The 15,846-nt window shown below is 37.0% G+C and overlaps 1 protein-coding gene across 2 annotated transcripts in view; it reads left to right on the plus strand.

Moving 5' to 3' along the window:
* Positions 1–15,846, plus strand: part of Prkg2 (protein kinase cGMP-dependent 2) — a 97,286-nt gene that overhangs the window by 8,475 nt on the left and 72,965 nt on the right. For both annotated transcript variants that reach the window (XM_020187948.2, XM_020187949.2), the window contains exon 2: positions 880–1,353. In XM_020187948.2, the coding sequence (XP_020043537.1) occupies positions 893–1,353 (461 nt within the window). In that variant the 5' untranslated portion in view covers positions 880–892. The remainder of the gene's footprint in view (positions 1–879; positions 1,354–15,846) is intronic.

The raw sequence follows: 15,846 nt of genomic DNA on the forward strand, positions 1-15,846 counted from the left end.
TATGGTGCTAATTTTTATATTTCTAATAAATGTTAACTTAAATACATAGCTGTTGAACTAAATACATTTCTAAATCATCTGAAATCATCCAACATAACCCCTACTCTTACTATCATTATCATGAGATTCACTGGAGTAGGAATTACTTTGAGTCCCATATGATGATATTCTTAGAAGAAAAATACAGCCTTACACCATAGGTCATCAATTTATGAACAGCCTGACTTTAGAACCTAAAGTTAAAGCTATAGAAAAAATCCCCATGCTTGTATCTTCTTATAGGGACTGCAATTTAGTAGTTTTCAGCAGTGACCTTTATTAGAAATGTAGTGTTTAATAGTACATACAGTAGCAGAAAAGTATAATAAAGCATCACCAAATCTACCTCTATTTTGGGAGGAATGCAGATGTGTTATTTTCTGAATCGGGGGAGCTTTCCTACTGTAGCTGCAAGGGGAGCTGTGGGAGTTGTGACATTTCCAAGCTTCTGTCGCTGTAGCTGCTCCTTTGCATCTAGTCTCTGCCATGCTGACATCCAAATCCCCATCTTGTTGTGATGCTCTTGACAGCTGTCCAGAGAGGACAACCAAAGAGAACAGCAGGTAATTCAGGCCAGTTGTGCAAAATGTCTATGTGCAATACTTGGACTAGTGAAGGGACAGGGAAAATGAACCCAAACACCACGTCTTCTTCATGGAAAGAAAAGGAGACCAATCACTAGCGTTTCCTCCGGAAGCATGGGATATTTATTGCTCATCAGAGGATGATGACTGCTGTGTTTCTGTTTATGAAACAGATTGGAACGAGAGGGGTGGGGGTTGCTGTTGGTGAATGGAACTCCACTTGGTCATTCACAGTTCTCCATGCATCCTTTCTCAGGCCTTTGAGCAACATGGGAAATGGTTCCGTGAAACCCAAACACTCCAAGCATCCAGATGGCCACTCTGGGAACCTCAGCACTGATGCCCTGCGGAGCAAGGTGGCAGAGCTGGAGAGGGAGCTGAGAAGGAAGGATGCAGAGATTCAGGAGCGGGAGTATCATTTGAAGGAGTTGCGGGAACAGCTGTCGAAGCAGACCGTGGCCATCGCTGAGCTCACAGAGGAGCTCCAGAACAAGTGCATCCAGCTGAACAAGCTGCAGGATGTGGTGCACATGCAGGGAGGAAGTCCGCTGCAGGCCTCTCTGGATAAAGTGCCTCTGGAGATCCACCGGAAGACCTCGGGATTGGTCTCTCTCCACAGCAGGAGAGGAGCAAAGGCTGGCGTGTCTGCTGAGCCAACAACCCGAACCTATGACCTCAACAAACCCCCTGAGTTTTCCTTTGAGAAAGCAAGAGTCAGAAAGGACTCCAGGTAAGAAGTTCCCATGCCTTTTAATTCAGATGGCTCTCATATTATGAAAGACTAGAGTGATATTTCTGAAGTCTCCTGAATGGTAAAGAGCATGTAAACCCAGGATTTAAAAGGGCATTCTCAAATGGTTTGAACTTGCAAAAGCACTCATTAATCAAAAGTTTTCTTTGAAGCAGGAATTGCATTTTACCTGAATTTTGAGGTATATAGATATAGGTACAGATGTAACTGAGGAGCTGAGTTTACTGAAAGTCATTTCTAGTATTTTGAAAGCCATAGGGGAGTGAAGAGGTAGCTATCGGAAGTCTATACCTCTCTTTCTAGTGGAGTAGACTCAACAATGTGCACAAATCTCTGCACATTATGAGAAAGGACCATATTAGAGGCTACAGGAGAATAACTTCATTCTGTCATTCCGTGGTTTATGTTGAGCACCAATTTCTGCCAGCTGCTGAGTTGTTACAGAGCATTTCTTGTGGGGGGGATAAGTTACACAGAAACAAATGAAAAATTGTTAATTGGGATAAAATTGGGAAAAATTGTTAGTTGAGATTGATACTACTAGTATAGTGGATGACGTCTGGAGTGGAGGTAAGAAGGAAAAGTTGGTGATGTAAGTGGAATTTTCATGAAGGCCTGGCTAAGGAAATGACCTTTAGCTGAGATCTGAAGGACAAAAATGAACAGAAACAAAGTGGAAACTGCATTTCAGACAAGGGGAATAATTAAAAGAAAGGAATTAATTTTAAAAATTGAAATATTTTCCCTTAGAAATTTAATTAACATGTAATTGTATGTATGGAGTAGAGTGTGATATTTCAACACATGTATAAAATGTGTACTGATCAAATAGTGTAATTAGTATCTTAATCTCCTTATCATTTATTTATGTTTAGGACAAAATTAGAGTTCTTGGAAGAACATATAAATATTTACTATCACATTCAGGTGTGTATGTGAGTGTGTATATGTGTACCTTTCTTTTCTGGCTGAAGTTTGATTTTCCTGACCAGGAACAATTGATTAGACATATGAGTTAGAGTCTCTTTTTTGCATTAATTTTAAATGATATGTATTTGTTAATTGAAATGAGACCTTTTGACTCAATAATGTCTTGGCTGAGCCTGGGTCTGTGTTGTAAAATGCATGATCTGTGAAATTAAACAAAATTTTAATTTATTCACAGAAATAAATAATATAAATCAAGATAAAACATCCAATTTAAATAAGTGATTGATCTTGATAGCAAAATTATAAAGGGAGCTTTAATTCTTTATTTTTTTGGCAGTAGTTGGCACATAGTGAATGATCAATAAATATTTGTTAAGATAAGCAGTCAAACTGGTTTCTTAATCATAATATTCTATGGCTGAAAGAAATCTGATTAATACTAGACTTTGGGAGAGTTTTATTAAGCCAAACATTTTATTAATTGACTTAAAAGTCATTATTCTTTTTCAAAAGTATTAATTAGTTATTTTAATGGTATGAACTCAGAAATGATAGCTGTCACAAACTTATGTTTGTTTTTCAAAAATTGCTCATCATCCAGTGTTGTGTTCTTTTTTGTTATATCAGAGATATATGAAATATATGATATGTATATCTACAGCAATATATATATTATTATGCATTATATCCGATGTATACATAATACATATTATTTTCCCCCATCTTTTCAAATCGACTTGTGCTTTCATAGGACATAAAACAGTATGTGAGATAATTTAATGCTAATTCATCTTTGACCCTCTTTCTACATATGCCACCAGATTTCTCCTCTTGAACCAAAATTATGTTCAATTACTTTGTTCAAAGACTTATACTCATCTTAAGGCAAAAACACCACATTCTGGTGCTGAATAATCTGAGATAAGCACCTTTGTTTGAAGTTCTTTATTAGTTTTGTTAAAACCAGGCAAAGGAAATCAGTAGTTATGAATTGTCAATTTCTGAGTGAACCCACGCTACTTTTCTTCTGTCTGTAGTGAGTAGGACACAAGAAAGGTATTATATCTTTGAATAAGGATTATTGATGGTTGCAGTCACCCTAAATACAAAACCAAGTGGGTACAAGTCTATGTCGAGGTCAAGATGAAGAAATAGACTAGTTCATTGGTCCTAAAGAGAGCTAATAACGCCCTAATAATCCTCATTTCATCAATTCAGACACTTAGTTTTTCAGTACTCAACATTAGCAATTCATTTTCTATTTCCAAATAATTCCACTTTTTGAGAAAAGCCAAAAGTAAACTTTGAATATTTTTAGATATTTTGACATCTCTTTTATGAAATTTATCAAGAATTTTAAAGAGATAGTTTTCTAGAAGTTAGAGCATTAAGAAGATGGGAGTGCCCTTCACTGATAGAAGAATGATATACACTATCCTTTGACTTGGCTACCTGTCCAAGAAGGACCTACTAGGTATTTGAGAATTTAAGGTCCTAAATTAAAATGACTCCTCTGTGTATTCTCAGGATCTCATAATATTTGTTGAACTTCTATAAAGTTTCCTGGCTGAATTTAACTCTACAGTTATACCTACTATATATATGTGTCAACAACATTTTAGGTAAAGTTCACCCTCCACACTGAATTAGAAAGCCATTTTGTGGCCTTTTGGTATTTTTTTGAAAAGACTGTCCTATGACTTAGCAAGAAGCTGATGGGAGACTTCTAGTTCTCCAGAAATCGACAATATTGGGAGCCCTGAGAGAAACCAGAGGATAACATTTGATGGGATAATAGATTAAGAATTTGAGTGAATTCAGTTTCAATAATTTTTGAGAAACTCCAACTCATGACCCATAAGTCTGATTTCCTGAGTCCTCTGTGCTCAGATGTATTGTGAGTAGAGAATAAGCCTCATAAGCTTGGATGCAGCTCCAGATTACACCAGTTTGTTGTCCTCTCCCCATTGAGTATACTTTTAGGGTCTGAAGGGCATGCTTTATATGGAGGGACTTATAATGTCACACTAATGTCAATGGAGAATTCTGGCATTCTTTTACTTGGAATATAAGAGTCTGCTTTTAAAGATCAGTTTCTAGAGTAGTTCAGTGCTGCCCACTAGACCTTCCAGCAGTGATGGAAATGTCATATAATCTGTGCTGTTCAATGTGATACCCAATAGCCAAATGTGGTTATTAACCATTTGAAATGTGGCTAATGCCACAAAGGCACTGGATTTTCAGTTTTAATTTATTGTGAAGTTAAATATCCACATGTATATAATAGGTAGTGTAGTTTTACATTGTGTGTGTATGTGTGTGTGTGTGTTTAAACTGTAACTGCTATTGCCTGTGATGGGACTTATGACCTAATGGGGTTCGGGAATGCTTTGTAGACAAAGTAAGACTGATGTGAAGTTTTAGATAAAGCCACAGAGAATGCCGATGTGCCTGTCAGATTGAGGTAGGCACAAAGTAGAATTGCTGTGAAGCTGCACTGAACCTACGTAGCCCTTTGTAGTGACTTGGCTTTGTGCCTACAGATATTTTAGATCTTCAAAGGCAGACAGCTATGTGGGCATGTAGCCTGATTCTATTATAAGCACTCGGCTTTATTGAAGTATTATAATACACGTGATGAGTCAGAGTACTACATTCTATCAAATATTCTGATCTCTGATTTAAATATTACATGGTGAACATTAGAAGACTTTACAGTTAGAGGAAACGGCAACATCATTTCATGCTATTCTCCTCCCTGGGGAAGTGGGGGAAAGGTCCAGGGGGTTTACAGAATATACCATGGAAGCTGGCAGAGCTCAGATTGGAATGTAAGACTCTTGTCTTTGAGTCGTTGAGACTAGTGTTCTCAATTCCACCCACAAAGATGGAAGGTCTCAAGTCAGACCAGTTTGGGCACCAGTCTGCCTTATGATGATCATCTGTCACTGATTGATAGGAATAATGATGGTGCTTCTTGCTTCTCCCATGTGGAGCTTGAGCAGAACCTGTCCACTGCACCAATGGTTAACAAGAGCTGCATTCTCAGAGCTGAGGCCTTCAAGAAATGGACATGGGAATGGGTTCAATCCATTCATTGGCTCAAACCATTGTGTATATGGAAGATCACATATGGACTTTTAAGTGAATACAATGCTTCTGAAGGCTGAAACCTGGATACCAGTGGCAAAGGAGGATAGGGAAGACCTCAGATAGCATTTCTGTCCATGTCTGACCTGATTGAGGACCAAGACAACCGTGCATCCGGAGGTCAGACTTTTACTAAAATTAAGTTTTCTGTTTATGTAGACATTGTTAGCAAACTTCAGCACTGGCAGAACAAAATTACAAGCTCATGCTGAATGTCTGGTGGAACAAAGGCAAATTAATCAGAGACATCTGGAATGTAGCTGGTATGAGTGCCTTTCACTAAGAATACTTAAACTATCATTTGAAACGATTGTTCTTTCATGTAAAGAAAAGATAAAACAAAGACTTGCCATCTGACTTTAGATGTTAACTCCAGTTTTAGGAAGGACAATTAGTTTTATTTGTCACTCCTACCCCAGGAACAAAATAGGTAAAAGTGGAAAATGCTAGTGAGTCATACATTGAAGCAAAATGTGGAAAAGGAGTGAGGAAGAGTATGTAGTTATTATTTGTGCTTCCTTTCTAAAGCAGGACTGAGCAATTGAATGTACATTACAGAAATGCATTTCCTTTATTAAGCAGGGAGGTTTCTATGGAAAGAAGTAATATTTATATACCACTAATATATGCTAGCCACTACTCTGAATGCTTCATGAATACTGGATCATGAAATCCTCACATTAACCTGTAAGGTTATTATCACTCCCCCATTTTACGTATGAGAAAATGGAGACATGTAGAATTAGATAACTTGTTTAAGGTTACATAGCTTTTCATTTTGGAACCAGAATTCATAACCAGAAGACTTGCCACTAAGAGTCAGTTATAAGTACTTCTACACATGACTTTTACAAGATGAAAATGAGAAGAGGACCTTCCACATTTTAGTTGGGAAGCCCTGCAAAAAATAAATATAAAATGAGAAGTATATATTTTTTAAGTGTTATGATTAGAAACAACCCTCAGCTGTTGTTATTTCTCCCTGAAAATTATGCTTCCTGAAAGCACCACTGGGTTATCAGTTTGCAGTAGAGGGAAATTTTGCTGTGGGGAGGAGGTAGAAATGAATTAGTGACTTACATATTGCTGCATGAGAGGTTTATGATATATTTTGATATAGAAAAATTACATACAAACTCTTATCAGTGGAATAGTTTAAAAATTGGTGCATATACTTAAAAATACTATTGCCTTTACCTGAGTCTATAGAAAAACAAAACAAAAAAAAAATGAAGGCATGGAAGAAAAAAAGCCCAGTTGTGTGGTGATCTGAGAGCCAGAAGCTATGGGTGAAGGCAACTAGGTGATGATGTCTAGTGAAATTGTCAGCAGGTTTGAAAAAAGCTGTGATTTATAGCAATAATGTGCATGTAGAAACTCAGATCAGAGCCAGCTTCTGAGGTATAGGATGGGACAATGAAGTTACCAGTCAGCTATTGGGTATCAGTTTTCCATACATATCTCATGGAGGCTTTGGATTTGCATAATGAAGTGAGTGTTAGTTCTCCCTCTTACCAAAGATAAATGAGAGCTCAGAGTCATTCATCAACTTGCTCACGGTTCTAGTGGTGATGATTTTTTGAAGCAGGCTTCCAGGTTGAGTCTGTCTGACATCAAATGTATATTCTCCACCACAGTTCTTCACAGTAGCTTTAGACTGTGCAGCCCACAGAGTGAACACCTCCCCTTGGGGTTGTTCAACCTCTCTCTGGCCCTATTGTGGCTGAGGAGTGCTATTATGCCTCAAAGAAAGGGAGGGGTAAAAAGCATGGAGAAGTTTTAGATGTGGCTGGAATTAAGTGGCAGCTGCCTTGTCATCTAGATAAAGCTGGCAAATTGGCAGCCTTTCTGAGAGCTGGCACCCTGCCCCACTCACTTCCTGCCACTGCCTTTTCTTCTCTGGAAGAGTCAAAGGGCTCTGAGGTCTTCTCACTCAGTCTCCTTACCTCTGCCTTCTCTGAACCCTCAAATCATCTGCTTTATTCATATCTGCCCTTTCTTCTTTCTCACTGCCATTCTCAACACTTCCAGGTTTTCAGCTGCTAGGTGTTAGGGAAAATGTTTAATGAAGCCTCAGAAAATATTTGGGATCTGAATACTTACTGTTTTGTATAGTGAGAAGTTCAAATGCTCATTGTAAGCACTGTGATGACCCTGAGATGCCTACCCTGCTTATGGGATGTATTTCTAAATGATGCTGTATGCTATTTTTATACTACACAGAACCTATATTGATTTTTGACCCAATAGCTTTGGCTGATAGCTAGTATAACCCTTCCAGACTAACAAGGTCAAGTAAATGCATCTTCATTGGATATTGAATCACCAAAGCTCATTTGTTGATCATTTTTTTCTTTCTGCTTTTGCATCCCTTTTATTTTCTTTATTTCTCTCTCCCCTCCTCCACTTTTTTCACCAATATTTTTATTTTGTTCCTTCCTAATGTTCCCCCATTCTCAGTGTCTGACTAGTCTGTGACCACCAGTAAATTTTGAGTGGTGCCTATCCTAATCAAGGTGCACCTATGTCCTTTGTATAGTAATATCAATTGTTTTCATCATAAACCCATAGAGTAAGTACTAGTATCTGAGGCTTAACCCTATGGTTATGGTTTATTATTTCTAAGCCTCATATAACCACATCTAGATGTTAAGACAGCTACCACTTTATCAAAGCAACTCTGAAACTTATGCTCATTTTATTTTGCTTGCTATCTTCTTAATTTATAGGATATTTATAGTAGTTTTTGGATCTGCTTGGTTGTAAATAAGAGTGGAATTGAGCAGTCCTGGCTTTGAACTGATGTGCTGGAGGACTGGGCAGGAGCTTCCAGCTCTCTTCACTTGTATCTTCTCAGTGTTCTCTGAAATAGTTTGCTGTTTTCTGACCAATTTTGTTTTACTCAAAAATATTCTATGCTATTTCAGACATCACCTGTTTCCTTGGCAGATACCCAGGAAAGATGGCAATAAAAACAAAACAGTGATACGTGTCCTTTTCTCTCTTTGCTTGTGGGCCAGAATGAAGCCTTGTACTGGTTCTTCACCTTGTCCTAAGCACCTATAGTCTCTTAACAGGGAGCCTCCTCATTCTGTAAGCCTGAGCCTCTCAGGGCTTGCTGTTTGATATTTTCTAGGGTTAAAACTGCAAGGCAATTCTCAAAGAGGGGGAAAACTCTACAACCTCCCAGGTTTTTAGACTCTTTGGAAGTACCTTCTTTGTGAAAGAAACAAGTCTTACATTTTCCTCTAACTATACCTGTTACTTTTAAGTTTTACTTTGAAATGCTTTATCTTTGAAGTATTTGTTAATTGCAAATTTTTCAGTGTACTCCTGTTTGACAGACTTTTTTGTCTTTGAGATTTATATCCAAATATTTTATACATAATTTATACCAACATGTGAATGGTCAGAAGCCCCCTATGTCCCTTTAGTCCTTCCAGGGTTATTATTTTATTACTTCAAATCAGTTTTATTTATTTACTTATTTCTTTCTGGGTAGGGGTACATTTTGACATTTACAAAAGTTCTTATAATGTATCAAAGACCTTACAAATAGTTCTTACAAATATCTTACAAAAAAGTTCTTACAAATATCAAACTCATACTTGAATTCACCTCATCAAATCAATTTTAATTGTTAATTTTCTTGCTGCAGTTTTGAGAGACTTTTTATGGTTTATAGATCAAGTTCCAGGAAATATGAGGGAAAGAAAAATCTGAAGTTTCTAGTCTCCTCCCTCCAGATGAGAAGATGGAAGGGCAAGGAAGTGAGCAGAACAAGATACTACTTGGAGTTTCTTGGGAATAGAAACTCAAACCCAAGTATATTCATTTTCTATTGTTGCATAATAAGTCACCATGTAATTAGAACATAAACAATAAATATTTGTTCTCTTGAAGTGTCTGAGGGTCAGGAGTCCAGACACACCTTGTTTAGGTCATCTGCTAAGCTCATGATGCTACAGTCTAGGGGTCAGCAGTCTGTGTTCCTTTCTAGAGAGAGATGGCCTCTTCCAGGCTTATGTGACTGTTGGCAGAGTTCAGTTTGTTGTAGTTATAGGACTGAGGTTCTTATTTTCTTACTCACTGACAGTGGCGGGACTGCTTTCAGCTCCTGGAGCTTCCCAGAGTTCCTTGCCATGTGCCCCTCCCACAGGCATCTTCATAATAGGACACGTCATCCAGACAGCTGGAGAGCCTCTGTTCAGTTGGCTAAGACAAAGTCTTGTAATATACCTGAGGTGGCCCTCCATCATTGTTGCTATATTTTGCTGATGAGGAACAAGTCACAGGACTGTCCCTGAGTACTCAAGGGAAATGGATTAATATAAGGGTGTGACAGCAGTTTTAGAGACTGGAGCCATCTTAGAATTTGGTATACCACACCTGGCTCTTTTGCTTCCCTGAGATGAGAGGCCCAGGTTAAGAATGGTGGCCATGTGGGTATGTAAAGCCACATGTAAAAAGTCCAGAGTCTTGTATATTCATGGTCACAGAAGCATTATTTACTATAGCAAAATGTTGGAAACCACCCAGTGCTCATCAATAGATGAATGGAGAGACAAAATGCAAGTATATGTACACAATGGGGTATTATCTAGCACTGAAAAGGAAGTTTTGACCATGAAACAGACATAAATAAGCCTTATAGACATTAGACTCAATGAAATAAGCCAGGCTCAAAAGGAATAAAAAAAAGAATGATTCCACTTAGATGAAATGCCTAGAGTAGTCAAATACATAGAGATATGAAATAGAATGGAGGTTGCCAAGTGTAGGAAGGCGGAAGGAGACTGAGTCAATGCATAATAGGTACAGAATTGGGGAGGTGACAAAAGCTCTAGAAGTGGATGGGATGAGTAAACCATGGGGATGTACTTAATGCTACTAAACTGTACATTCAAAAATAGTTACAATGGTACATTTCATGTTATATGTATTTTATAACAACTAAAAAGAAAAATCAAGATACCATAGGTTGAGAGTGTACTCCTAAGATCCAGACCATGTTTCAGGTTCCAGATGGGATATTAAGAGGAGGAAGAAGAGAATAAGGATGTTCTCATTTTTGTATTTATGTGTCATATTACAAAGGACAAAGCTGTGCCAAAGTCCTGGGATAAACATTAATTGATTATTGTTACTCAGTTATGAAAGTTACTTTATAGTAATCAATTGATTGTTTGATGAACCTTCCATAAAAGCATGTTTCCAGTGGTGTGGAAATATACAGGGAAGAAACAACTTCAAACTCCCTTATGTTTTCTTGTTCACAGCTGTAATTCTTAATATTAAACACACATTGTAATCAGCTGGAGAATTGGTTTGAGGTGAGGTGAGATTCCAGGCATATGGATAAAAAAAAAGCTCCCCAGATAATCATTGAGAACCACTGTGTTAGAGGATCAGTCCCTGTCACTGACTCCCCAAATATTCAGTTTCATGATGTGAGAGCAACACTAATTAAAGACATTTAAGGGAACTATTTACCATTTATACCTAATTACCATGCCACACAATGATGATTATGCATATCACAAGCCTGTCAGGTTAACTTCCTTGTAAGTTTTGGTTGTTTTCAACATTGCATTATTAAGCTCTGTTCTTTGATGCTCGTGGGAAAGGATCATCTGCACAAATTCACGAAAGAGACAGAAATGTTTGTTGTGAGCATGAAGTAACAGAAACCTGATTAAATTACAAGCGTGCTTGATTACATGGGCAATAGGTAAGTGAACTGACAAGAGAAAGTCATGCCTGTTTTCTGATAATTGATGGAATGACCTCATCTTTCTTAGGCTGGCTTCTTAAATTATAAACATGCACGTTTATTAGGTATTTTTTGTTGGTTTATCTCTCAATTTTTTTGGGGGGGCGGATAAGAAATAAAGAGATGTTTATCTTATTTATTATCTGTGCTGTTTAGTAGGTGTCTGACTTTTTTTTTAACCTACACTCTTATTTCTGTACATAGACCATTTAAACAAAGAGAATGAATTTGAATGTCCTTCAGCTTTCTCAATTTTGTTGAGTTCTTAATATGTGCCAGGTACAGTTCTCTATGATAGTGATTAAGTGGGTGAAGAAAGCACACTCACATCTTGAAGATCACAGTCTCTTCAAGGAAATTAAAATTATTTCAGTCGTATGTGATTCATACTGCAGGAGACAGGAGTATTAAGGAAAAAGGGAGCATTCTTTACCTAGTGGGATCAGGGACACACCTGTAACAGAGAAAATGTTGACCTGGATTTTGAGGGAAGTGAGACTATAGGGAGATGAAGTAGGCTTGCACATTTGGGGACAGCAAGTAGTCAGTGGGCCTGGGTGACCCTGCTGTGCAGGGAGACTGGAGAGGCAGAGAAGTTAGACTGTCAGGAGTTCTATCAATATTTCATAATAGTCTGCCTAAGTGAATAAAGGCAGGTCCTATGTATAGAATTTAGAGTTGTTTTTGATACTTGTTCTAACTCAGTTTTTAAATTGCTGGTAACTTGCTGATTTAGCATAGTAATAGCTAACCCTTATGTAGTATATTTTATGTGCCAGGTGCTGTTCTTACTACTACTTTGTCTTGCTAACTAATTTAATTCTCATAGAAATTCTATGACCTGTGGACTGTGTTTATTACTGTTTTACAACTCAGAAAACTTAGACGTGAAGTGACTGGCCCAAGATTCCACAGTTAGTAAGTAGCAGAACATGGAACCAAACCCTGGCGTGCCAGCTCTAGATCATGTGCTCTTAACAAATAACGCTCACCAGATGCTTTTGATTTGCGTGCACAACCAGGCCTTGCAATGCCACATAAGTAAACTTGCAAGGGGCCCTGTGCTCATAAGAAATCCTTGATAGAAATGAGTAGAGCTACTGACCCTGGCTTTCCACTGAGCCTTACGCAAAGAAGTTTTCAGGATAACATGGTTTGATCTGACAAAAACAACAGAACAGAGGCCTCTAAGATCCAGGATCAAGGAACAAGACTGAGAGCCCAGCACATGTGCTGTCAGTGAACTCTGACAAATGAAACTTCCAGAAGCAGCTGAGTGGACAAGAATTTATTGCTCCAAGGAATGCTTATGATGCAATTTAGGGACATAAAAGGACTACAAGAGCATTAGGATACTGCCTCAGATGGGTATGGATTTGAGATTGAGCCTCACCAGAGGACCTTTGAACTGAGTAGAGGGTCTTAGGACTGCCTCTTTGTTGCTCTGTGGTTTCTAGAACTTTTACATCCTATTCTTTGCTCCCTCCACCCCCAAACATGCTGTAACAGTTTCCATTGCCAATCACTATCATTGTTACAGTTATTATCATGTATCAACCATATACAAGCACATTATCTGAGTTAATGTACACAATAGTTCTATAAAGTTGGTGGGATTACCAGGCCTTAATTATAAGAAAGAGATCTGAGATTCAGAAAGCTTAGGTAATTGATCCAAATTTATGAAGCTATGAAGGAGCAGAACTGAGGTTTGAATCTAGGATTTTTCTGACTCCCAAGCCATGCACATTTAAAAATAAAATTTTTATTGAAGTAAAAATAATAAAATGAATATATCCATGGAACCACCAGACATTGTTAGGAAATAGAACCTCAGAAGTCCCTTGTACATCTTTCAATCTTTACCCATTATCCACCTCCACGGTTGCACTCTTTGTACTTACTGTATGTGCATAGTTTTGAAGTTTATCCTAACAAAATCATGATTATGTAGTCTATGGATTCTGGGTACTTTGTTTACTTATCAAGATTAACTTATGTCATTATCGATGTCAGTGCTTTATTAACTATCATTGTATGGTGTTTATTGTTTGACTATACACAATTGACCTATTGTACTTTTTTTTGGTCAGTGCTTGGGTTTGAACTCAGGGCCTTGTGCTTTCTAGTCAGGTGTTCTTCCATTTGAACTACTCCCCTAGCCCTTTTTGCTTTAGTTTGTTTTTCAGGGGATTACAGGCAGGTACCACCACGCTTGGCCCTTAATTATGGATAACAATTATGAACAGTACTCTACTATTAATCACAAAGTGGGTGCTTTTGGTGTTTAGCAGTTATGAATAATGCTGCTGTGAACATTTTTGCACATGTCTTTTGGTGTATGACCTAGGGTGGATATAAACCTGGAAGGGAAATTGCTGGGCAATATATTATCTCTAAATTCAATTTACCATAGATTGCCAAACGATTTTCCAAACTAGTTAAACAAAGATATACTCCCGCCAGCAACACATATGTATTAAGTGACTCCACATACTCAACAGCATTTGGGCCTGTCAGTCTTTGTCATCTTAGCTGTCTGTAAGTACGCTGTAGTGTCTCATTGTGGCTTTAGCTTGCTTTTCCTTTGCAATTAACCATGATGTGCACGTTTCAATGTGTTTTCCATTGATGTCTTTTCTGTTCCGTCATAGCTCTACAGTACAACAGTTGTCATACATCAGGTATTTCTCTATGTGTAGGCCAAGTTTTGGACTTTTTTTTCTCTTTCCTTAGACTCAGGATGGCCACACCCCTATTTTCTTCCTCTGTCTTTCTTTTCTTCTTTATTGTTGTAATGGGTGGGAGGTACATTGTAGCATTTACAAAAGTTCTTACAATGTATCAAATATATCATACTTGAATTCCCTCCTCCACTGCTCTCCCCTGCCCCCTCCCCTGACTACTGGAACAGTTTCTACAGTCATCATTTTTGCATTTACATACATGTGTACACTTTATTTACACCATATTCATCCTCTCACCCCTTTGCCTGCCACCACCCCCCTCCCACTAGTGCCCTCCCCCACCCCATGGCATCTTTTTGTCTATCCTTATACCAATAATATACTCTCTCAATTATTTTGATTGAGAATAATTCTTGACATCTGTAACTTTATGTGTTCCACTTTTGTTTTTCTTCAGTTTTCTGAGGCTATTGTTGGTTCTTTTTATGACTATAAGAATTTAGAATCAGCCTGTCAATTTTCATAATTTTTTTAAAAATTAAGATTTCATTGAGCCTGATGAATTTGAATGGATTTAACATCATTTAAAATCTTCTCCTTTACAACTTGTTATACTCCTCCACTTGTTTGTGGTGTCTTTCATTCCTCTTAATAAAATTTTGTACTTTTCTGTGTAGAGGTTATTATATACGTCTTTGTACATAATCCTGCATAGTTGTTTTTAAATCTATTCTAAGTGATGTGATTTATTATTTTTATTTCTAATGTTTGATACTGGAAATAGAAATGTAACTAAATATATATAATGACTTTGTATCCAGTGAGATTATTGAAATCACGTGTCAATTTTGATAATTTACCTGTAAATTCTTTTGAGTTTTTTTGCATATACAAGCATGCCTTTTGGAAAGAATGGCAGTTTAATTGCTATGCTTACATCTTTGGTAGTTTTCCTTTTTTCCCTTCTTTTTTGGGTTTCTTTCTTAGTATTATTAAATTTGCTCAGTCTTCCAGTTCAGGTTGAACTGAAATGCCCATTTCTGACACTTGGAATAAAGCTTTCAGTGTTTCACAGTGTAGTATAGGCATCCTGTTTTTATTCTGTTTTATAATTGTTTCATCTGATTAAGATTTACCTCTATTCTTAATTTGCTCTGAGCTGTTGCAAAATTTAAAAAGCATTGCAAATATTTAATCAACTACTTTTTCTGTACCTGGTTAGATTTTGTTTTTTCCTCCTTTATTCTTTTCATGTGGTTAATTACACTTATCAATTTTCATTTATTATTTTATTTATTTTGTATACTTTCTGTTTGCTTTGTTTTTGTATCTTTTTTTTAGGAATGTAAACTTTTATTTTTCTTTCTTGTAATACGGGTTTTTATTATCAGGTTCTTTAAAAGGGAAAACTCTCCCATTTTTCTAGAAAAGACTATGTGAGATTAATATTAATTTTTTAATGTCTGGAAAATTTAATGGTAAAGTCACATGGATCTTTGTGGGATAGTATTTAATTTCTTTATTGTTAGTAAAAATTTTAAATTCTTCTTGCATGTTATGTTTTTCAATTCCAAAGAGTTTTTTCATTCCATCTGAATTTTCAAGACAGTTGTTCATATCATTCATGCTTTTTATACATAACAAATAATAAGATATTATATTTAAGATATTAGATTAGATTTATTTCAGTGATATCTCATTTCTAAGATTAGTGATGCTCCCTGCACTCCTAGGAACTTACCAGTCTCATTAGTTTCTTTTCCCCAAACACACAGTGTTGGGCTGTATTGATTCTGTTTGTTGAATTTTTCTTCATTTTATTATTTTCTGAATCTGTTTCTTGATTCCTTTTTCACTTTTGTTTTTTTTGTGTGTGTGTTTGTGTGTGTGATCAGTGTGTTCTTTCCTTCTTCTGGGGGAGAGACAGGGTCT

The sequence above is a fragment of the Castor canadensis genome, chromosome 9 (genome assembly GCF_047511655.1).
Source record: "Castor canadensis chromosome 9, mCasCan1.hap1v2, whole genome shotgun sequence".
NCBI lineage: Eukaryota > Metazoa > Chordata > Mammalia > Rodentia > Castoridae > Castor > Castor canadensis.